At 48.9% G+C, this 24,561-nt stretch overlaps 1 protein-coding gene across 2 annotated transcripts in view; it reads left to right on the top strand.

The window, feature by feature from the left end:
- The window catches only part of PLP1 (proteolipid protein 1), a 49,968-nt gene that overhangs the window by 5,834 nt on the left and 19,573 nt on the right, over positions 1-24,561 (top strand). For both annotated transcript variants that reach the window (XM_075324049.1, XM_075324050.1), the window contains exon 2: positions 20,770-20,956. In XM_075324049.1, the coding sequence (XP_075180164.1) occupies positions 20,770-20,956 (187 nt within the window). The remainder of the gene's footprint in view (positions 1-20,769; positions 20,957-24,561) is intronic.

Raw genomic sequence — 24,561 nt, 5'->3', positions numbered from 1 at the left:
GGGTGATAGTAAACAGCAGCGGTGGTGTCCACATTCACCACAGCCCGTGGGTGGCGACACGAACTCAACTTAAAACCACGGCCCCTGCCTTAAACCTAACCCCTACGTAGCGCCAGCATCCTTTCAGAGCGAAGTGACCCCGGTCCGGAGGCGCTCGAGCCACCCACCAACGAGCCCGGATCCGAGCGGCTCGGCTGCAGCCGAGTGCGGGGCGGTACATATACCATAAATAGGGAGATTTTAAATAAATGAATAAAGAACACGAGTAATTACAGGGAAAGTCTTTTATGGAAATATAAAAAACTAATGGACCCCAAACAGCATACAAGAAATCAGATACAATAAGTAATTCATTCAAGAAAATGTTTAATATCGGTATAAAAGTTGAGCCCCATAAATCATAAAGATCAGGATATGGAGCAGAATACCACCCAGGTCATAGTTTAAAGAAGATATACAGTAGGTCTGTCATGGTCAACCTGACTCGCCCACCCCAGGGCTATGGGACACCCAGTGCCGGGCCGGACTAGTCCGGGGGTAGTCAGTGGTGGCGGGGCCCGACTCCGTGGCCCTGGTGGGTGTCAGTTAAATATGGCTGGTGACTTGGGGTTTGTGTTCGTGACGCCACCTGTGGTATGCGGCTATTAAGCCGCCGCTGCTGTGTGAGGCCTCCGGGGTGATGATATGGCAGCAATGGTGGTACTGCTCCCCACAGGTGGAGCGGTGCCCCGGGGACACTGTTGGTGCTCGTGAGAGTCTATGGTGTTGTGTGGGAAACACGGTGCAGGGCCGACAGGCATGAAAGAAACAGGCACAAACAACAGTCTCTTTACCTTCTCCTCTTTTACTCCACAAACGGTTAGTCCTGGGAGACCGTTACAGGTGGTAGAGGGCTCCGGCCGGCCTGGAAGTAACTAAGCTGTCGTTTTGGCCAGATGAGTATGAGGCCTACTCCTGTTCTTTTCCCTTGCTGTGATAGAACCCTGCTCTCTGGATTTAGCAATGGCCCTCTTGCTGCTGGGACCGGTGGTACGTCCCTTTCCCTCTGTGGTAGGCTGCACAGGCCCTCTCTGGTGCTTCTCTGCTGGAGTCCACACCGGGCCCCTGATGATGCAGCTGTACCTTTGGGCGGTTTATGAGCCAGGTGCTTGCAGCTCTCCTGCCCTTCGGATTCGGCTACCAGGGAGTATTTTAGGCCCTGGTGGCCACAGACTCCGATGTCCGAGTCTCTTCTTTGCCTCTCTGCTCCTCCTGCCTCACTGGGCCAAGCTGCTCCAGCTCTAGGCCCCAGTTCCACAGGACAGCACTACTCTGCATCTGCTTGCTATGACTTCTCTCTACAGACTGAGCACTAACTCCTCCCTCAGGCCAGACTTAAGGAATGCTCCCTGGAACTCCAGGTTCAGAGCTCCCCCTGCTGGTCTGAGGGAGAACTGTGTTGGATGTTAAACTTACTGGCCAATAGACCTCCCAATTACCTCCAGGCTCAGCATTAACCCTTTGGAGGGGCAATGCTGTTGTGGCGACCAGGTCCTGGGGCGCCACAAACCCATAGCCTAACGTTGATCCAGAGAACGGCAAAAGCTCCATATTAGGGGAAAAAATTCCTTCTGGACTCCACACACGGCAATCAGACTGGTTCCCTGAATCAACACCCCATCACAGAATCTAGTGCCCATAAGCAGTAATATTATATTCATCAAGAAAGGCATCAAGGCCCTTCTATATGTTTAGTGAATGAACCATTACACATCATGTGGCAGAGAGTTCCATAGCCTCACTGCTCTTACCATACCTCACAACTTTTGAAGAACAGAAAGAAGGACCAGTTATGTGTCACGGGCGGAGGAGGGGACGCTGCGCTCTCCCACTGCTCGGGTCCGGCTGCCGCTGCTGCTGCGGCCTGCTGCTGCTCGGTGGCTCGAGCGATGGGCCGGATCCCGGGGACTCGAGCGGCGCTCCTCGCCCGTGAGTGAAAAGGGATTGGTTTTTGGGATTGTTTATTGTCCGTGACGCCACCCACGGTTGTGGTGATTGTGTGGACACCACCGCTGCTCTGTATGGGGATCCCGGGAGCGGTGACAGGGAGCAGCAAAATTGTTGGTTCTCCCCTCCGTGGGTAGGGGGTAGTTGTCCCGGGGCCCAGTGGTGAGGTGGGTGATGAGGGATGGCGGGGCCGGTGCAGGGCTTGCTGGGGTGCAGGGACGCGGGGGCAGCGCTGTGCCTCTCGGCACTGTGGTACTCACTCAGCCTGAGACGGGGACACAGTTCTCGGTAAAACACACGGCTGGAAAGACGGTTCCCATGGACAACTGCTGTTGCTTTTCCCCAGTAGTTGACGGTGACGGTCCCTTTTCCTGCACCTAAGATGATGTTGGTAGCGATGGGTTCCCACCGGTAACCCGCTCCCCGGCTTGGATATGGGCCGGAGGAGCCCCTCTTTGCCCGCAGGCGCTGGCCCTGAGAAACTGGTGCCTTGGCGGTGGCGGTGTCTCTCTCTAACGGTTGGACTGTTGCCTTCAATCGGGACTTGGTTGTTGGGAGACCCAGAGGTCCCCTTCACTGACGGATTTGGCAAATTCACGGCGACTCCTTGCCTTGCCGGGGTCCGAAAGGCCCCTGCCAATGGTGCTGGCTTCTCTTTGTATACCGCTCTGGTACCACCGGGCCACCACCCGTCCACGGTCCTTTCGGCAACCTCCAAGCAGCCTCTCCTGCAGACAGTCACCGCCGTCTGCTGACCTTGCTGTCTCAGTCCGGGGCACACACCCGGACCAACTTCAGGCTTTCTCAACTGTCACTTTCTCTTCCACTTTTACTCCTTTCTCTTGCTCCTCTACCACTTCACTTCACTTCAGCTCTCACTACTCTGAACTCTAACTTCTAACTGCCTGGTTTTCCCGCCTCCAGGGCTGTGAACTCCTCGGTGGGCGGAGCCAACCGCCTGGCCCACCCCCTGGTGTGGACATCAGCCCCTGGAGGAAGGCAACAAGGATTTTTGTGTAGCTTTGGTGTACCTATCTGGGGTGTAGGGTATGGTGGTGTCATGACCTGTGACCCCTGGCTTGCACAAGGCGTCACATATGTGCTAAATTTTAACTACGCCCCAACCCACACGCCAAGTCACACCGGTTTGCCATTTTTTTCTACCATGGCAGGAGGAGATGTCCGAGTAGTGGTGGCAGTCAGAAACATTCAGCAGATGTCCAGGATTGCAGGGCCCAGACTTAAATCCGGGACTGTCCTCTTTATCTGGGAAGGTTGGGACTAGAGATGAGCTGATCCATTCACGGGATTGAGGTTCAGGTCAGTGGTACCTGGCGGCTGAACAGGAGACTGTGAATCTCTTACCTTCAGGTGTCTTCGGTGCGGCTTTTGATTACCCAGGGCTGGAGCAACATCATCTGTGCATCCTGCTCATCTTAGGGGCCTTTCACACATCAGTTTTTTGCTGTCAGTCACAATCCGTTGTCTCAACGGATCGACGGATCCATCGCAGATTGTGACTAAACTGATACGCTGGACCAGTTTTTCGACAGATCCAACTAGCTGAGGGTTTAATAAATTGTAGCATGCTCAGTTAAAAAAAAAACGAAATCCATTGCCGGATTCCGTCATTTGACGGATTACAACGGATCCTGAACCCATAGGCTTCCATACCACCAAATGACGGACGGCGACGGATCCGTCGCCGTCCGTTTTTTCGACATGCACAAAAAACGTTACTTTGGTTGTCGTCTCCGTCTGACGGACAAACAATTTTCGATGGATCCGTCGAACGATGGATGAAACGTGAGGCCATCCGTCACAATCCGTCGCTAATACAAGGCGAGGAGAAAGAAAACGGACCAAGCGGTATCAATCGCCAGATCCGTTTTTTTCAAACTTTGACGGATTGTGACTGATGGCAAAAAACTGATTTGTGAAAGGGGGCTTAGTTGGCACCTGGATTTATTTTTTGATTATTCATTTATAGTCAGCAGCCACAACTTTCTCATCTTTATGTAGCTCCACTATATGACATCGGGCTTTTTGATATCTGTAAGACCGTGTTCACATGTTGCATAAATACTGTATGTAATGCAGGTGTTGGCAGTAGGGATGGACGGACACGGACTGTAAAAGGTGCCCTAGTGCTGGACCTAGGCCCGGGATTCCAGCTGTTTGATCTGTATCCGGTACTCAAGAAATAATAAAAAAAATAAATGAAAAATAAAGAAAATAAGAATGAAGCAAGCTCTTCATACTTACCGAGGCTCTGTTGCGGCTGTACGCTGCTCCCATGCAGCTGTACGCTGCTCCTGCGGCCTCCCTGCACCGCTCATTATTGTTCATACATATGCACTCCTTTCCCCACCCACCGGCCGACCTGGCGCCTGTGATTGGTTGCAGTCAGATGTGCCTCCAGCCTGTGTGACAGTGTCTGCCTGCAACCAGTCATCGCTCATCGCATCTCAGTCTCTGTCTGCACTCACAGCAGGCAGTCATGGTCTATGGCTGCGCACTGTGACTAGCAGAGCTGGAAACACTGTGGGATCTCGTGTGGATTACATCGGACCTGCAGGGGTGTTTATGCCAGGAGGTGCACATTTTGTGCTTAAATAGTCTGCACCAGATTTCAGCACCAAATTTACACCTCCTGGCAGAAAAAAAAAATGTTTTTTGCACTTTTGGGCCAAGACATACAAATTTGGTAATGACATTTTTACACCATATTCCTGCACCCAATCTGCATCTCATGGCAAAAAAATCAAAACGTCTTTTTTGCGCATTTTTTGACATGTTTTTTGCCACAGGATTTTGCAGTGGTTTTTGCCACAGTTTTTTTGCCAGGAGGTGCACATTTGTTGCTGAAATGGTATGCAACAGACTTCAGCACCAAATTTGCACCTACTGGCAAAAATTCTTTTTCTTTTTTTTTTGCATTATTGGGCCAAGACATGTAAATTTGGTGGTGACATTTTTACACTATATTCCTCCACCCAATCTACACCTCTTGGAAAAAAAACGGTGGGTTTTTGACATATTTTTTGCTGTGGTATTGATGCAGTGTTCTGCCAGGTGTAAATGTGGTGCTGAAATGTCTGTACCAGATTTCAGCACCAAATTTGCACCTCCTAAAGAAAAAAATGGGGTTTTTTTTGCATTTTGGGGTCAAGAGATGCAAATTTGGTGAAGAAATTTTGATACTATATTCATGCACCCAATCTACACTTGGCAAAAAATGCATCAAAACTGCATGAGGTATGATGCGGTAGTGATGTGATTTTTTTTGCCAAGAGGTGTAGAATGGGTGCAGGAATGTGGTGTAAAAATTTCAGCATCAAATCTGCATCTCTTGCCAAAAACCCACTGTTTTTATGCCAGGAGATGCAGGTGAGTTTACTGAGTTTCATCAGGTCATCAGAGGTCCTCTTAGGTGAGGCTACTTGCAGTCACAGAGGGAGGACCCCAGCTGTGACCGCAACTAACCTGAGTGACGTCACCGTCACTGATCGCTGCGGCTTATTCCTTCTCTGGAGCTCACAGCGTCATGATACATGATTGTGCATTGTGAAGTTGAGATGTAGCAAAGCTGAATCGCTGTGGGACCTTGTGTTGATTATGTTGGACCTCAGGGATGTTTTAGGGTTAATAAAGTGGTGAAAGAGGGTGTTTTTTTGTATTTTATTCCAAATAAAGGATTTTTTCGGTGTTTGTGTTTATTTGCTTTCACATACAGATTAGTGATGGGGATATCATAGACACCTGCCATTACTAATCCAGGATTTAGTGGGTGCTGTGGGCTGCCATTAACCCCTTATAACCCCGATTGCCACCGCAGCAGTGCAATCGGGAAGAGCCGGGTAAAGCCCCAGGAATGTTGCAACTAATGAATGCCACATTTCCGAGTGGCTGGAGGCTGATATTTTTAGGCTGGTCCTCCCCAGCCTGAGAATACCAGCCCCAGCTGTCAGGCTTTATCTTGGCTGGGCATCAAAATTAGGGGGGACCGGACATCGTTTTTAAAAATGATCTATTTAAATAATTTTAAAAATGTCGCATTCGGTTCCTGTTAGGCCAGAGTCACACTTGCGTGGGACTCTCACGAGTATCGCATCGCATCACCCGGCACAGCTGGCTTTTCTCCTGACAGGAGCAGGTCAGCTGCATGTATTTCTATGCAGCTGAGATGCTGGTGTCCAGAGAGTGTCAGGCCATGCCAGGTGATGTGACATGCTCCACCGGGGCCTGGGGGCAATCGTTACCAAGTCACGGTTCTGTTTGTGTGGTTAATGTCACAGCGACAGGGCCCGGTTCCATATCCCGGGTGGTGTCATTAATAAAGATGATGATAGAGATTATTTACATGGGATATGTCGTGACGCCACCTGTGGTATGCAGCAAGATATGTGCCCCCACTGCTATTCAGTTCCCTTGGGGTCGGTGGTGATGCAGCTGAGTTGGTATAGCTCTCCACAGGCAGAGCTGGGCCCCTGGGCTGTTGAAAGTAGTAGTCTATAATGGCGGAGATGTAAAGGCGGTGTGCAGGGCCGGAGGCGCAAGCAAATAACTGGGCAACACAGGGATGCAATCTCAAGATTTTACTCACTGTTGAAAGCTCCTGGTTACCACTACTAGTAAGAGGCTGTCCTCGGAGTGCTGAGTCCTGCTGTGATGGGCCCTAGCCTATCCCGGATAATTTGGAGGCACAACCTGGTACACCCTTCTGTGTTCTTTTCCTGGTTGTCTTCCTGTGCTGACCTCTCCCGCCTGTCCTGCGCCTGCACACACAGAGCAGCGAGCCAGTGTCCGCAGACCCTGTCGAGTGGCTTGAAGCTTTATCCCTTGGCCCTATGTGGTCACCTTTTCACTGGACGTGTGTGAATGTGGCTTCGGTATTTGCAGTAACCTCAGCCTCCGGTTTGCTAGCTGAGCCTTGAAGTTCTCAATTAATTGAGGGCCCGGTCCCCTTCTGCGGCCAAGTCCCTCCACTCCGGTATGCCGTTTGTGGATCGAGACCATGGGTGTATGGCACACTTCCCATGGGCTCTAGGACCCCTTCTGTCATGTGCCTGGGCCGATCTGCTGCAACTCCAGACCACAGGTCTTCTTCACTCTTCCGCTCCTACTTTCTGACTGACTAACGTTCTACAGTGTGCTCCCACGATCTAGACTCCATCTCCAAGCTGGCTTAGGGGACGGTGCTTCTACCGGAGGAGATAGCTTAGTTACACTAGGCCCTAACCATGGCCTGATGGAGTGTTGCTAAATAAGAGTGTATCTGTCGCGGGCGGCGGGGCGCTGCGCTCGCTAACGCTCGGGTCCGGCGCTGCTGCGGCTGCTGCTCGGTGGCTCGAGCGGTGGGCCGGATCCGGGGACTCGAACGGCGCTCCTCGCCCATGAGTGAAAAGGGTGGTTGGTTTGGGGGATTTAGTCCGTGACGCCACCCACGGGTCGTGGTAAAGATGGGCACCACCGCTGCTGGTGACGGGAATCCCGGGAGCGATGGTAGGGAGCAGCTGGGATGTTGTTTTCCCCCTCCGTGGGTAGGGGTCGGTGGTCCCGGGGCCCGGTGGTGAGACGGGGAGGCAGGGTAGGTGAGGTGCAGGGTCGCAGGGACAGCGCGGCACGGTGCCGGATGGCACAGGTGTACTCACTCAGCAAGAGATGCACAAAGTCTCCGGTAAACCAAACGGCTGGATGGACGGGTCCCGCAGCCAGCTGCAGTGTCTCTCCCTGGACAGGTGATGGCGGCTGTCTTTCCCTGCACCTTTGTGTACTGTCTTGACTACGATGGGTCCCCAACGGTAGTCCTCTCCCCGGTGTATGGATGCCGGAGGAGCCCGTTTGCCCGCAGGCGCTGGCCCTTGGGTCTCTAGCCTTAGGCGGTAGCTGTATACCCTCACGGTGCGGACGGTTGCCTTCTAACGGGTCTTTGGCTGTTAAGAAACCCCTGGGGTTCCTGTCACACTCGGATTTGACTGTTGACGGTGACTCCAAGCCTAGTCGGGGTCCGATGGCCCTGCCTCTGTGTGCTGGCTTCACTTCGCTCCCCGGTCGGTACCGGCGGGCCACCGCCCGACCCCGGTCCTACTGTTCCGCGTTGATTCACCACTCCTGCAGACGGCCACCACCGTCTGCCAACCTTGTTGTCAGTGCCTGGGCCACAAACCCAGACACTTTCCACTTTACTCCTCTCACTTCAACCTCCTCAACTAAACTGCTCCTATTCCCGCCTCCAGGCCTGTGAAGTCCTCGGTGGGTGGTGCCAATCACTTGGCTCCACCCTTCCTGGTGTGGACATCAGACCCTGGAGGGAGGCAACAAGGGTTTTGTGTTTGGCTAATGTTACTATCTAGTGGGGGTGTGTGTGTGTGTTACCTGTGATGACCTGGCTAGTCCAGGGCGCCACATATCTGTGTTTGTGTGTATACCGATTTGTGACCTCCTCCTTACCCGGGAATGAGATACCACACCTCTGGCTAAGGTGCAGTACTTCTGTGGTGACTGGAGCCTCAGGGGTGCCACAGATGCGATGCGAGACTCGTAAGAGTCCCTCGTAAGTGTAACTCCGGCCTTATTTTGAAACACAGCCAAGATAAAGCCTGATAGCTGGGGGCTGCATCCATAGGCTTTATCTGTGCTGGTATCAGAATACGGGGACCCTGCGCCAATTGTTTTATTTATTCTTTTATTTTTATACCATGATACTCACCCGCAGACACTTGCACTGCTTTTCCCGCCCATCAGCATCCTTGCGCCTGTGATTGGTTACAGTCAACTGACACACTGATACTCAGGGAGGGGAGGGAATTTGACTGCAACCAATTACACGTGACGGTGGGGGGGAAGCAGTGAATAGTCAATGAAGGTTAATTGTCAGCTCCGGAAGGGAATGCGTGACCTGGAAGCAGCTTGCCGCCATGACGGATTTTGGGTGAGTACACCGCACACATTCCTAGCACCCTATCCCTTCCACCAACATTTTTAATTTCCAGATTCTGTTCCCCATAGACTTATATGGGTACCGGATTCCGGACCGGATCCGGATTTTTAAAAAAATGTAGCAGGTCCCGGTTTTCTGCGAGTCTGCCCAGCTCTACTTGGTAGAAAACTACACCATAACATTCGTCTCTGCGTTTTGCATTTTTACCGATTTTTTTATATGCCTTTTAAATCTTATTTGACATGTTTTTGGTGCAGATGTAAAGCAGCATTTTTTTAATGTAGTTTTTAATAGTAAAGAAAACTTTTTTGATTCTGCACTAAAAAAAGCAACAGCTTTTTATTTTACATGTGATTTTTCAGGCTCCACATAGACAAAAAAAAAAATCACAAAGCCTCACAGTTTAGTGCTGTCTTTAGACTCACAGTGGGTGAAGTTCTCATTAAGTAACATCCACTTTGCTTGAACAGTCAGGCCTCTTTCAAACGTCCGTGTTTCTGGTACGTGTGATGTCCGTTTTCACACGTACCGGAGACACGGACACACGTAGACCCATTAAAATCAATGGGTTTGCGTAAACGTGCGTGTTTTCACACGGACCATGTGTCCGTGTGCTCCACACATAGACATGTCTGTTGTTCTCCGGCAGCAGAGGTTTCGCACGGACTGCACACTGATGTGATCCATGTGACATCAGTGTGACACGTACCAGAGAGAACATGTCTGTGAAATAAAATGTTTGTGTGGCGCCCTGGACAAGCCAGGATGTCACAGGTACTGCAACAACACACCTCACACCCCGGCTAGGCACACCAAGGTCAAACACAAATCCTTGTTGCCTCCCTCCAGGGGCTGATGTCCACACCAGGGGGTGGGCCAGGCGGTTGGTCCCGCCCACCGAGGAGTTCACAGTCCTTGAGGCGGGAAAACAGTTAGAGTTCAGGGTTGGAGAGTGAAGTGGTAGGAGAGGAGACTGACGGTGTCCGGGTGCGTGGCCCGTGCACATACAGCAAGGTTGGCAGACGGTGGTGACCGTCTGCAGGAGAGGCTGATTGGAGTGAACCGTAAGGACCGGGGACGGGCGGTGGCCCGACGGTACCGGATCGGGGAGCAAAGAGAAGCCAGCACCATTCGGCAGGGCTTACGGACCCCGACCAGGCTAGGAGTCGCCGTAAAACTGGTCAAATCCGTTAGCGAAGGGAACCTCCGGGGTTTCCCAGCAGTCAAGACCCGATTGAAGGCAACAGCTCACACCGAAAAGGGAAACACAGTCACCGCCAAGGCTACAGTTCCCAGGGCCAGAGCCTGCGGGCAAAAGGGGCTCCCTCAGCATCCATCCAAGCTGGGGAGCGGATTACCGGTGGGAAGCCATTGGAACCGTAAACACAACACAGGTGCAGGGAAAGGCAGTCACCATCAACCTACCGGGAGAGCTACCGCAGCCGTCTGTGGGACCCGTCCATCCAGCCGTTTGTTTTACCGGAGACTTTGCATTCATTATTGGCTGAGTGAGTACCACCGTGCCGTGCGGCACAGCGCTGCCCCCGCGACCCTGCACCTCACCAGGCCCCGTAACCCGCCTGCCACCCCTAACCCTCACCGGGGCCCCGGGACAACCAAGCCCCCTACCCACGGAGGGGAGAACCAACATCCAAGCTGCTCACTGTCATCGCTCCCGGGATCCCCGTCCAGAGCAGCGGTGGTGTCACAACCTCACCACAACCCTGGGTGGTGTCACGGACAATATCCCTAAACCAAAACCACCCCCTTTCACTCACGGGCGAGGAACGCCGCTCGAGTCCCCAAGATCCGGCCCGTTGCTCGAGCCGCCGAGCAGCAGCAGCAGCAGCCGGACCTGAGCAGTGGGTGATCGCAGCGTCCCCTCCTCCGCCAGCGACATTTGTCTATACTCACCTGTCTCCACTGGTGCTGTCTTTGCCGCTGCTGTTGCTTCCGGGCCCCACTTATTATGCTGATTGCATATTCACTGCACCTCAGACCAGAAGATGAAGCAGCGCCGGAGACAGCAGCACCATGGACAGGTAACTATAGAAGTTCATGCTGGCAGTGTGCTATGCGGATATCACACGTATAGCACACTGACAGCACACGCTGAACACACACACGGACTCACATACGCACCTACACCATGGACCGTGCAAAACCTGTGTGTATTGCACGGATATGGCATTCATATGAAAGGCTTGATGGTCTTCAGCAAACCCCTGGCTGTCAACTCACTGGCACCCTGTGATTAATTGGGCAATTAGTGCATTTTACATTGCACTAACTTGGCAGTGACGCCCCATCAACAGAGCAGAGTGGAATAGATAGAACTGTTCAGTCAACATGATATCACAGGAAGTGAGAGCATTGTCACCATCAGCGGTTCAGTGGTCTCTCTAAGCAAGTACAAATCGAAGGCTGCCAGACCAAGCAGATAGTTAGCAACTACCGGACCTGCCAGTAAGTGCTTAACCCCTTAAAAGTAATATAAGTCTTGAATAAACCCTTTAACAGCATGTCATCTACTTGCAATAGCACAATGTATGGTATACAGGGTGATGGTAAACCTTCTTTTATAATATAATGGTGTGCCCAGACTGCACAGACAAAAACAAAGAACCATTGCATCCAAATAAAGGCCCGTCCTAATGAAATAAAGACAAACACCATTTTGTTGGCAGATATCGGTCACAGCTTTACTGATATATTATTATTTTACAAACTTTTCCAAACTCATTAAAACTTGTAAAACATATTTTATAGACTTTTTCCAAACTCTTTAGAACTTGTAAAACATAACTTGACTCCAGGTGAGAAGGGACACTCTACCACAGGACCAAGGACTTCCGCTCTCTCACCAGAATGCTGTTGACACATGCTGCTGTGACTTCACTGTACAAACATTTAGAAACTGTTACCAAAAAAGAAAAACAAGTAAAAAACAAGCATTAACAATAGGGAGGGAGGGAGGGAGAGCTGCTCCGGATCCTGGGATACCAGGGGGAAGAGGCCGGACACCGGCCCAGACCCCAATATATAGGTAGAAATTACACCCTATAGGTGGGATTGGGAATTCGGGAGGGGCCAGGACGGAGTCCCCTCCCAAACACAGGAAGAGCAGGGCCTGGACGGGAGAGGGGGCTGGACAAAAACAGCATTGGGGTTAACTCCTTGCTGCACAGTCTGGGGCAGTTTCATTATGCACTACACTGCCCACCAGACTGCACAGACAAAAACAAAGAACCATTGCATCCAAATAAAGGCCCGTCCTAATGAAATAAAGACAAACACCATTTTGTTGGCAGATATCGGTCACAGCTTTACTGATATATTATTATTTTACAAACTTTTCCAAACTCATTAAAACTTGTAAAACATATTTTATAGACTTTTTCCAAACTCTTTAGAACTTGTAAAACATAACTTGACTCCAGGTGAGAAGGGACACTCTACCACAGGACCAAGGACTTCCGCTCTCTCACCAGAATGCTGTTGACACATGCCAAGGAGGAGACCAGTCTCAAACTGAACTCCGACCCCCACCATTTGGAAAAAAGGCTTGCTCCAGGCCGCCCTGGATCATAGATAAAATTGTATCCAGACCGATATCTGCCAAGAGCACACCATCTTGAAGCATTAACCTTCGGTTGTCACCTTCCAACTAAAATCATCGGAGCAGACAACTGCCTGCTGATGGCAACCACCTCCAACAAGACCTGAGCCATCTCAGGACTCGAACCCAACCACTAAGCAGTTCGACAGAGTAGAATCCAAGATTGCGACTGTTACCAGCTTTCTGAACAGCCCAAAACACGTAGAAATTGCCAACAATCCAAAAACCTTTTTTTTTTTTTTTTTTTTATAGCAATGCCGAACCTTTAAAAAAATTAAAGTAAATGTGCTATAAAATTGGTTACTTCCTGCAATAAATCGTGCGATGCATATCTGACAAAAAAAGCAGAGCGCAATTTACCAATATGCACTGTATATCAGAGTCTGATAAGACCCGCCCTGGCAGCCTCAGTGGCTGCCACAATGAAAAGGAATGAGTCCCAAAGTGATCAGGGGGTGAAAAAACCGCAAGCGGTGAGGCAGCACCGAAAAAAGGAGCGGTAAACTGGTACCTAGTAAGGTGGGAACCATCCTAATAAACTAACAGTGAGGTACCAGTAGACCGACAAACAAAAATTCCATCAAACGCAAAGGGCAGGTAGGGCCAGGGGAAGGAACAGTCTAATCCCAGAATCTCTGGCCACTTGGTCAGTTTGGGCTCCTGAATGCGGATACGCATGAAGGGTCAATAAGTAGTATGGCACACAATTGAAGGCAACAAAACTATTCTTGGACGGTGTGGCGAGTTCGCTGACTCTGAGGGCCCAGAAAAGGCCAAGTTAAAGGTTGTGGACAACAGGGATATCTCCCGTGGGATTGAACAAACAGCCTGCATAGTCGATTAACTGAAGAAGCATCAGGTAAAAAAATTGGGATGCCTCTTATCTATGGATTGGTGGGACTTAAACCAGCCATTAAAGGGATTTGCAAATAACAAGATTTAGTAACGTAGAACATCCCATCAAAAAAAATGAAACAAAATACAAATAAATGCTTCTGGGCTACAGAGGCGAAAGAACCAAAGTTATAAAGGTGCATCAAATATTAGAGGGTAACCTCCGAACAGGTAAAGTTATCAGAACCGAGGGACCAGCTACCAGCATACCTATACCTAACCACTGTTTCACGCCTATCCATAAAGTTGCCACTTTGAAGGGGGATCTGAAGTCCTAATCTCTGTCAGGAGTTGGTCCCGACAAGATCTCGCAGCGGTGTGGCAATGGCAACCCACCGGGCTGGCATTGGGTACCAGCTGAAAATCCTGCAAACAGAAACGAGACAATCAATATGGAGCATTACTCTGAGAACCCGTAGCCCATGCTCAGATCCAAATGTGTATTGTATGCAGAGTAACAGCAAACAAAATATTACAGTTGGCTAGTGACTTGTGGCAAAACTCCACAGCAATGACAATAGGGAACGATTCTGAAAGGGAAAAATTAGCAGTAAAACAAAAAGTTAACAAGGTGAGGGCCAGGTGCCCCCGGCACCACTGATTGCCAAAAACAGCGCTAAAACCATCAGAAAAAAGACGCATTGGTAAGCAAAAATAAAACCTGGTTAGACACCACAGAACACATGTTGTACATGCACTCATTAAAGGTGAAAAGGAATTGAGACCAAATCAGTAAGTCAGAAGTAATACGTAATCCTGTGGTCAGGGTGAAGCGCCCCTCTGGTGGACACAATAATCCTGTGGTCAGGCTGAAGCGCCCCTCTGGTGAACACAATAATCCTGTGGTCAGGCTGAAGCGCCCCTCTGGTGGACACAATAATCCTGTGGTCAGGGTGAAGCGCCCCTCTGGTGGACTTATGAATCCTGTGGTCAGGGTGAAGCGCCCCTAGTGGACAATGAGAGGCGGTGAACTGCATTTGGCGCAATGTAACTTTCCTGTAAAGACACAAATACTTATAACTATACTATGCCAGTAATTCTAATTAGCTCGGACTGTAATTCTGACCTCTCTAATGCTGCGGTTCAGTAATATAACATCACATAAGCAACAAAATTGTCCAACAGAATTACCAATTAGACAAAGTGAATGTATTTCCATGGTCTGTAGAAAATCCCTTTAAGCTGGACCGTACAAAAACAAAACCCACACTCAATTGAAACAGGGTCTGAATCTTTCGTGCCCTACGTTTGTTTGGGGGCAAAGGGACAACAAACTCAATATCAACTGAAAAAATGTCAAAAATTGTTTGCATTCATCGAAGTCACTAGAGCAATTAAAGAAAATCATCAAGTAGTGAGTGACAAATTTTGCGACCGTCTCACACCACCGCACCCATTGAAGAAATTAACTGAAGAGTTCAAAATAATGGAATGACATAAAGCATCCCATGGGAAGTCAAGAATCGCAACAAAAATTGCCCTACATGCAACAACCCAAACTATGGAACAGTACGGATGAACAGGTAACGGACAAAACACAGATTCGATATCAGATTAAGCAAAAGTGCACTACGTCCGAACTCCCGTATAAGAGAAATTATACTGTAAAAAGACACAGAAACCAAAGCTTACTCAGGAGGGATACCATGATTAACAGACCCACCGTGTGGGTGAGATACAGTAGGTGGTGTATCAATTGAAATCTACCCGGTTCCGTTCCTTTTAGCGACAATAAGGGAGCGATTAGAAAAATTAAATAGAATAAATAAAGTGAAAGAAAAATGCAAAACTGATATGACCAGCCACATCCTTATTGGGATATTTGTCAAGCCACAAGGGGCATCTCTGATACCTTTACCGGGGTCGTCTGAGACATTTGTACCATTTTACCGAGGACCTTGGAAGGAGAGTGAGGGAATCTAACAGCCAAATGGCTCCGCAGCAAGCAGAACACTCGTGCTAGGATTGCATAACCCAAAGAACCGGAAGTGTCAATCATTAAACAACCAACACGCTCCTGGGCGGCGCACGGCCACCATGGCTGGACCTTGTGAAGCTCCCGACACAGTGGCCGTGGATTGAAAAGTGGTATACTGGCTTCTGTACGGTCATTAACCTAAGCCAGAAATCCATGGCTTGGACACTCAAACCAATGCCAGGGTGTAGGGGAAAGCCGACGCTGAAAATCCTCATAATACCAACTACACCCATAACCACCGTGAGTTTATAGGAACTATAAATTAGGTATTGATAAATGAACATTTCAGGACCACAGTCGGGATGTTTCTGACCCAGGACTGAAAAACCTGTAGCCAATTACTAATCTTTCTCGTGACCCTGGGTTTCTTATCATAAGTACTGGGACAAATATAAACGTGACTTAGTCGACATGCTGCTATCACAGGGGGAGTATCCATCAAAACACCACCGCTGACGTGACAGCACAAGACCGCCAGGCATCCTCGAAGTGTCCGATCTCAAACAATGAAGATGGAGAATGCCACCTTAAAGAGCTGTAATGCCTTAATCCCCCAAGCCTCCGTGAACACACCGGATGTTGATGTGGATGCCATCTCTGGGGAATTCGCCGTAGATACACCACCGCTGACGTGGGAAGGGGCATACCTCACATCCCCGGGCTGTTCAGTAGCAGACCAATTCCTCTGTGTCCTCGTAGGCTGCACCATAGATGTTCGTGCACACTCATCAGTCACCCTCGAGACGCTTGAGCCCTCAAAAGGAATTCAAAAGGCGACTTCTACCAGATGAGTGTGAACGCCGGCTTCTGTGTGTACGGGAGGAGTTCCGTGAAGAACGCCTCAAGCGCCTCCTGCACCAATCCGACGAGCGACGCTGATCGTGCAGATCCGACCGATGCAAGGCTATGTGCCCACGCTGCGTTCTATCCCTACAGAAATTTCCGCAGCGATCTGAACACCACACGTGCGCCCCAAACCGCCGCAGAAACAGTCCGTACTGAAAAGCCGATTTCATGCGCTCCGCACGCAGCCCCCCCCCCATAGACAGAGCGGGGGCTGCATGCAGAGCGCACAAAAGAAGCGACATATCACTTCTCAGAACGCAGCGCCCCGGCAGTAGCCGAAGCGCCGCGTTCCAATACACCATGTGGGCATGAATTATGCACAATCTTCATAGATTGTGCTGGGGCGCAGGACGCATGCAGCCACGCTGCGGTGCAGAACGCAGCGTAACTGCATGAAAACACGCCACGTGGGCACATAGCCCAACGCAGAGGGGAAGCGGGACCGATCACTGGTAGGACATAAGCAGAAACCCTGTGGTCTGCAAGGATTTAGACATTGTGAAAGTAGCTGTGGATGTGAAGAAGAGGACAGCTTGGGCATCAAGGGTTAATTGGGAACGTGGCAGACCATTACAGGTATGCAGCACAGGAGGGGAGTTAGGGGTGGGGGAGCCAGGGATACAGGCTGGTGAGCAGACACACTGCCCAAAACCTGCAGAAGAGGAAGTGGTGTCATTGTCCATGGCAGTATATGAGGGGTTAAAGTAATACTGCTGTGATGCTAATGCACTAGACATGCTGGGAGCTGCAGGGGAGATGAAGGGGGCGTGAAGCAAACTGTGCTGTGTGAAAACAACAGGGAGGGGGGCTGAGGGAGCAACAGTTGTGAGGTGTTTATTAAAGCCTGCCTGCCGTGCTAAAGGCAGGGACAGGAAAAAACAGGGATGCACGTGGGGCAGGGGGCCCGAGGGAAGCACCTAGGAGAAGAAACACTTCCCCAGCAGGTGCTGCAGCTGTCTGCAACATAGCCCCTATCTGTAACTGAGGAGAGCTGAGCTCTGCAAATAAATGAGCCAGTCATCCCTAACCTTCATGCCACGCATGGGCCTGCAGCGTCTCAAGGATGTGAAGGTCCATCGGGTTTCTCCTGCTTCCACCAGGCAGAGCTGCTCCGGATCCTGGGATACCAGGGGGAAGAGGCCGGACACCGGCCCAGACCCCAATATATAGGTAGAAATTACACCCTATAGGTGGGATTGGGAATTCGGGAGGGGCCAGGACGGAGTCCCCTCCCAAACACAGGAAGAGCAGGGCCTGGACGGGAGAGGGGGCTGGACAAAAACAGCATTGGGGTTAACTCCTTGCTGCACAGTCTGGGGCAGTTTCATTATGCACTACACTGCCCACCATTCACAAACTACACTGTCACCTGAGCGTTTCCTCTTACTAAGTAAAAATTACTGACAAGTCTCCTGGACAAAAACCTCACTAAAAATATTACTTTGTCCTTATATGATCCCATCCAATCTCAGCAGAATCTATCATGATGTGTCAGACTTCCGTGACTGTTCTGATATTCATCTACACATATGGTGAACCTATCCAATAGTACAGAGATTCTGGAATTAAATCAAAAGACTAATTTCAGCATTACAGCCAACGTTTCTCCTAATTATTGTTCCTGGGTGATAAACCTACCAAGAATTAGAAATGCAGCCTATTTACATGTTATACGAGGGGCTGCTGATAAGTCGTTGGCTTTGTAATTTTTTTTGTTTCTATGGTAACGAATGTTACATCACATGAAAGCCTTATGTGTCTAATATATGTTTTCAAAATTTTGTGTTTGTTACTTATGGCAACAGTGTTCTACGCACGCGGGAAAACAAAATGGCGGAGTCTAATGAGATATTCACAGCAACTGAGAGCAGAGGAGTGATAAAATTCTTGTTTCTGCAAGGAAAGTCCACGAAGGATATTCATGGTGATATGTCGCAGACATTGGGGGATCAATGCCCTTCATATTCCATAGTTAAAAACAAATTTAAAACGAGCCACTTCAGCACCAATGATGAGGAACGTCCTGGACGGCCGAGTGGTTGTTGTTTCGGAGATTGTCGATGCTGTGCACAATCTCATACTGGAGAAGCGATGAATTTCTACTAAAGCAATAGCAGACATCATGGGGATTTCCCGTGACGTGAGGAAGCTATCTGCAAAGTGGGTCATCAAATGTTTGACAGATCAGAGAAGCATGCGAGGGAAAACTTACCGGTCCATTTGTCAGCATTTCTGGATGGACTGATAAGAACTTCCTGGATCGACTGGTCACTCTTGATGAGACCTGGTTTTATTTCTATCACTCTGAAAACAAGGAGCAGTCAAAAGAGTGGAGGTACAGTGGTTCTCCTCGTCTAAAGAAGTTCAGGGTACAAAAATCAGCAAGTAAGAGGATGGCGTCTGTGTTGTTCTGGGATAAGGAAGGTGTGCTGCTAGTGGACTACCTTCAAAAGGATTCCACCATCAATGCAAAGTATTACATTGAACTTTTGGACCAATTGAAGGCAGCTCTGAAGGCCAAAAGATGCGGCAAGCTGTCCAAAGGAATCTTGTTCCTGCAAGACAATGCCTCTGCTCACACTGCACAAGCGACCACGGCAAAACTGGCAGAGCTGGGCTTCCAGCTGGTTGACCACCCACCTTATTCACCAGATCTAGCTGCCTCCAATTATCATCTGTTTCCAAACCTGAAGAAACACCTCAAAGGTATCAAATTTCACACCATTTCTGATGCCATGGCCGCTACAGATGCCTGGTTTGAGGCACAACCGAAATCCTTCTTTTTGCTAGGCTTACAGACCTTGTAATACTGATGTATGAAGTGTGTTGACATCAGTGGAGAGTATGTGGAATAAATGTAAAGTTTCATCATCCTATCTTGTTTCTTTCTGGGTAAAGCCAAAGACTTATCAGCAGCTACTCGTAATACAATTTTTCAGTGCAGATTTGTCACAAAACCTGATGTGTTTCCTGAGGCCACAGGAGCAGTCCAGTGGCGTTAACTGGGCTGCACCTCCTGTCCCCTACAACTACGGACAGCTACCCCAGGACTCCCTGTGGTGTTAATAAGAAGCGCCCTGGTTTGGGTGTGTGGGCCCTGTGGCGTTAACAGGGTTCACAATAGTCCTGGTCCAAGTGACTTTTAACTTGGGTCAGTCTAATATTATTTCGGAGCCACCAAGCTCTGTCTTATATGCCTGACCTTCGGGTTGCCAGCAGCAGTTTACCATCACTGCACGGTGGACCCCGACTGGCAATTGAGAGATTTACTACCTTTTTCCTAATCCGTCAGTCCCCCCGTAACAAGAACTGTGTAAAAGATGGATAGCAGACAGGCAGGCAGATACCATAGCTGATCTAATTATTGACATCAATAGTAGGTGACTCAAAGTGTGCACTGATCCAGACCTGATTCAATTCGACAAATGTAACTTTTTCCATGGTTGTGATGGATAACCTGGTCTGCTTTGGTGTAAAAAAGTCCCCAACTCTACTGAATACACCTTTTCACAATATATTGGAGGCTAGACGGTATGCCCATAGCAAACTGGGCCAGTGGTTGCCACAGGTCCAGTCTCCTGAGTCAGAAGTCCATGGGATTGGGCTTTAGCATATCCGCCTTAGAAGGGACACAGTCTAACAATGACAGGAATGGTGGAACCTAGCTGTTTATCTCTGTTTGCTGAAGTGAGTCTGGTATCATGGAACGTGCATGCACGGATTCCAGCGCCCTTTTAATGAAGACATAATTACTGTGGCAATGTGCATGTGCCGCCAACAGCAGCCATGGTGGAGTGACGCGATAATTAAATAAAGAAACGGGAGCATGCAATACAAGCAGGAAGGGGAATATACACCGAGGACCAGCCCACAAAGGCCAGCCTCCGATACACACATAAATCAAAGATGCAGTGCATTTCTGCAACTTTGATTAAAGATATTTCCGCAACCAAGCATCCCATCTTTCAACAAAAGACATGCTTGGATTCAGCATCCTAGTGCCTGAATGGCACTGCTTTTACTTCATAAAGCAAAATCATGCTGGCTGTTTCTCTAAGTCATAATAAACAGATGTTTAATACAAATATATTGGCATTATAACAGTATAGTAACATGAGAAGTATCCTGCTCGTAATACAAATAGAAAAATGACAATGTAATGGATTAGTAATACCTGTATCAGAAGAGCGGTGCCACTGTCCCCAACGCGTATTTCGGCACTGTGCCTTCTCCGGGGGATATGTCTGCCATATTGCTTAATTTATCAGATGCCGTTGGAAGTGGGGCTTAACATGCTGTCAGTCAAACACTGGCAGATTAGGTAATGCACTGTAGCAGTTAATTGGGGGTGACAGGTGACGCACCACCACCGATCTCATATTGATGACTTTTCCTCATGTTACCAGTTACCTGACTGAACATTGACAACTGCAGTTTAGTTTTATTGTGTATTCTTAAACTACTTGCTTTCCATATAATATTAATTTACTGTCTTGATTTCAGGTTGGCACGCTGGTTGCATTCGTTGTATGGTTGGAGTCCCAGTTGCTTCAGTCATTGCCACTGTCCTTTGTTTTGCCGGGGTTGCCTTGTTTTGCGGATGTGGTCACGAAGCACTTAGTGGAACTGAAAAACTAATTGAGACCTACTTCTCCAAAAACTACCAGGAGTATGAATATCTAATTCATGTGTGAGTATCTCAATAATTACATTTGCAGCAGTGAATATTTTTTCTTTAAGGATGTAAATAATGCATTGACACAATCTATCTAAGTGAGAAAAGTGAATGATTCCAGATTGTGGAAAATCCAGATGAATGGGACTTATTTTCAGTTGAAAAAATCATTCCAACAAGTTTGCAATGTTTGAATATCCAATAGAGTGAATAGACTACTGTGCCACACCCGTGGATGCAGCCGAGCTGCTCGGATCTGGGTACTCGGTGGCTCGAGGGTCTCCGAACCCGGGGGTCGTGCGGCCACTCAAATGAAGAGGGTATTTACAATGGGTTATAGAGTTTGTGACACCACCCGTGGTGTGCGGTAACTGGGGATGAATACCACCGCTGCCGTTGGGGAGTACCCGGGGTTATGACAGGGGCAGCCAGGTGTTATGATCCTCCACAGGTAGGGGGGATGCCCTGGGACTCGGTGGCAGGATTAGGCCATAGGATGCAGGGATCCCTCTTGTACTCACTCAGTCCATTAATCAGACACCGACAACCGGGTAAACCAAATCTTTGGACACTGCTGCCGCTGAGAGGAGATAGTTTGGGTCCCGTCCCCAATGGTGCTGCCTAGTGATCCGTGACCTGCCTCCTGGCATTGTTTACTTCTCTGGTGGTCCCGGTAGTATGAAACTTGCCGAGTCCCGCTCCCCACTATGGCTAAGTGTGGGAGCTTGCTCTCAGGGTTCACGCTTGGGATTTTCTGGACCGTTTTGGGTGGAAAGTCCTATCCCCTTCGTTGCACTAGTACCCTGATTTTGGAGAGGTTGGGAACGAATCTTGAAGGCTCCGTTCTCCACGGGTAAATTATTGTGTTGCATGCAGCTACTCCCCAACCTAGGATCCACGTACCCCGTCGTGCCTTGGTCCCAGCCCGGTGATGGTGCAAGGCCACCGACTGTCCTTCTCGACAGATCCAAGCCCCTTGCCACAATCCCCTGCGACCGGGGGCCGACTCCTCTAGGCCCAGACCACCGTCTGCAACCTAGACAGTTTCCTTATGGGAGTCCCCGCTCCCGCCCTCCTCAGAGCTCCACACAGCTCAAGGGCTTCTCTCTCACCAACTACCACTAACTCACTGACTACACTCCTCACCTCCCCTCCCAGACCCCCCAGGTGGGCGACTCTATTCCACTCAAGCCGTCCACTGCTGTGTCTCGTGGGTGTGGTGCAGGGTGTATCTAGGATTTTGATTCGCTGATGTAGGCAACGCCATCTGGTTAGGGACCCACAACTAAGAGGGAGGTGGATACTGCACGGGAGGGTAGATTGTGCAATACCCTGTGACGACCTGATAGTCCAGGGACGTCACACTATGGGTGGCCAATACTCCGCTCACCCATGGTGGCTAATGGCTGTACCATTTTGTTATGTTCACTAATGATGAAATCAGCAACTTTTCAATTTCAAATCTGCCTCCGTGGATTTTTTTAGATCTGTGAAATTTCATGAGATCTTATACAAAATGTAATACACCCAGTGTTCACATGCAGTGGTGTAAAAAAGTGTTTGCCCCACAGGTGAGGTCTTTTGTTTTTTGCTTGCTGATATGTTTTAACTTTCACCACTTTGGGGTTCATTTGACATTAGGATTTCTTTTTCTTTTGACAGTACAGTGATCAAAATCCTTTTAAAATTTTGGAGAAAATGTTTCTGATTTAAACTTTTATATACAGTATCGATGTAAATACTTTTATGCCCCAAAATGACAAAAGTATTGTAGAAGTCTTCAGGGCACAAAGGCTCGAATGTCAGGCAGGTTCTTTGATTGTGGTTTTAAAAAAAAAATTTTTATTTTCTTTTTAACACTTTATTTCATTTTTTTAGTCCTTTTAGGTGACTTTAAAGTGATCCTGTCAGGTGCAATACGCACCCAGTACCACGGGAAGTTCTGGGTGCATATTGCTAATCCCTGCCTAATCGCCCCTGTATACACTAGCATAGATAAAGAGATCTATAGAAAAAGTATTTCTAAATATCTTTTATCGTATGCTAATGAGCGAGGAGATTAATCCCCTTGGCGTTAGTTCCCCAGCCAGTCGGCTCCATTAGCATGTTAGTACACCCCTGTGGGCATGCTAACATGCGAATGAATGCACAGTGCACAGCATCAGAGCATGATCTCACTCACCTCTCCGCCGCTATCACGTCCAACACTGGATTTCGGCTCAGTGCGCATGACTACTTCAGTTTGAAGCCAGGACGTGTACACCCGGATTCATAATGCGTATGACCCAAACTCCAGGGTCATGCGCACTGAGCCGAAATCCCCCGTCGGACGCAATGGCGGCAGAGAGGTGAGTGATATCATCGTCTGACGCTGTGCATTCATTAGCATTATAGCACACCCACAGGGACGTACTAACATGCTAATGGAGCCAACTCGCAAGGGAACTAACGCCCAGGGGACTAGTCCCCGCTCTCATTAGCATACGGTAAAATATCTTTAGAAATACTTAATACTAAAGATCTCTTTATCTATGCTAGTGTATACAGGAACGGTTAGGCAGGGATTAGCAATATGCACCCAGAACTGCTTGTGGTTCTGGGTGCATATTGGACCTGACAGGTCCTGACAGGTTCCCTTTAACCTGCAATACTTTGATTGTGTACTGTAGTTTTGCAGTGTACAGTTAAATTGTGGTTCTCCTATGAAGCACAGCCTGTGACTGTGCTTCACAGGAGGACTAAGATAACAGGCCCCCGCTGCCTAGGATACCCATCAGCTTCCCATGTAGGGGCTGAAAGGAGCCAGTGTGTGAGCACTGGCAAAGGCATCATTTAAGTGCTGCTGTCATGGAACTATCTGCCACAACATGCTGTAATAGTCAATTCACTAAAAAAGTAAAAAAATGACCTGGATGCCTTTCTTGAAAAAGTATTACAAGTTTTGAGGATGGGACGTGAATCCAGGGAACTCGTCTGATTGGCATTTTTGGTATTGGAAGGAATGTTTCCTCTAATAGGGGCAACTGGTATATGCCTCATTGGATTTTTGTCTTCCTCTGGATCTATGTGTAAGGTTATAGGTTGAACTAGATGGAGTACTGTCTTCTATGTATGTTATATATATGTTGAACTACTGTAAAGCTGGGTTTACACACTGCAACATCGCAAAGGACATCGCTGTAACGTCACCGGTTTGGTGACGCAATAGCGACCTCCCTAAGTCTCTGCTAAGTCTCTGGTGAGCGTTCAACCCGGCAAACCTGGCCAACAACGTACCAGCGATCCGGACCTGCAGAGCGACCTAGCTGGTTGTTGGGGACGTTGATAAGCAGCCTTTTGAAAGGGAAGTTGCTAACAAAGTCGCTGAAAAGGATTCACACACTGAAACTTCATGCTGCACAGCGGGAAACAAAGGACCTAGGAATGGTCCTGAACGACTTGTAGTGATCAGCAACTTCCAGCAACTTCACAGCAGGGGCCAGGTCGCTGATAGGTTTCACACACTGCAACATCGCAAACAACATCGCTATTGCATCACAAAACCGGTGACGTTACAGCGATGTCGTTTGAGATGTTGCAGTGTGTAAACCCAGCTTAAAGCCACAGTGGTGTGAAAAAGT

Source organism: Anomaloglossus baeobatrachus, chromosome 9 (genome assembly GCF_048569485.1).
Source record: "Anomaloglossus baeobatrachus isolate aAnoBae1 chromosome 9, aAnoBae1.hap1, whole genome shotgun sequence".
NCBI lineage: Eukaryota > Metazoa > Chordata > Amphibia > Anura > Aromobatidae > Anomaloglossus > Anomaloglossus baeobatrachus.
This window is presented reverse-complemented; position numbering and strand designations above follow the sequence as displayed.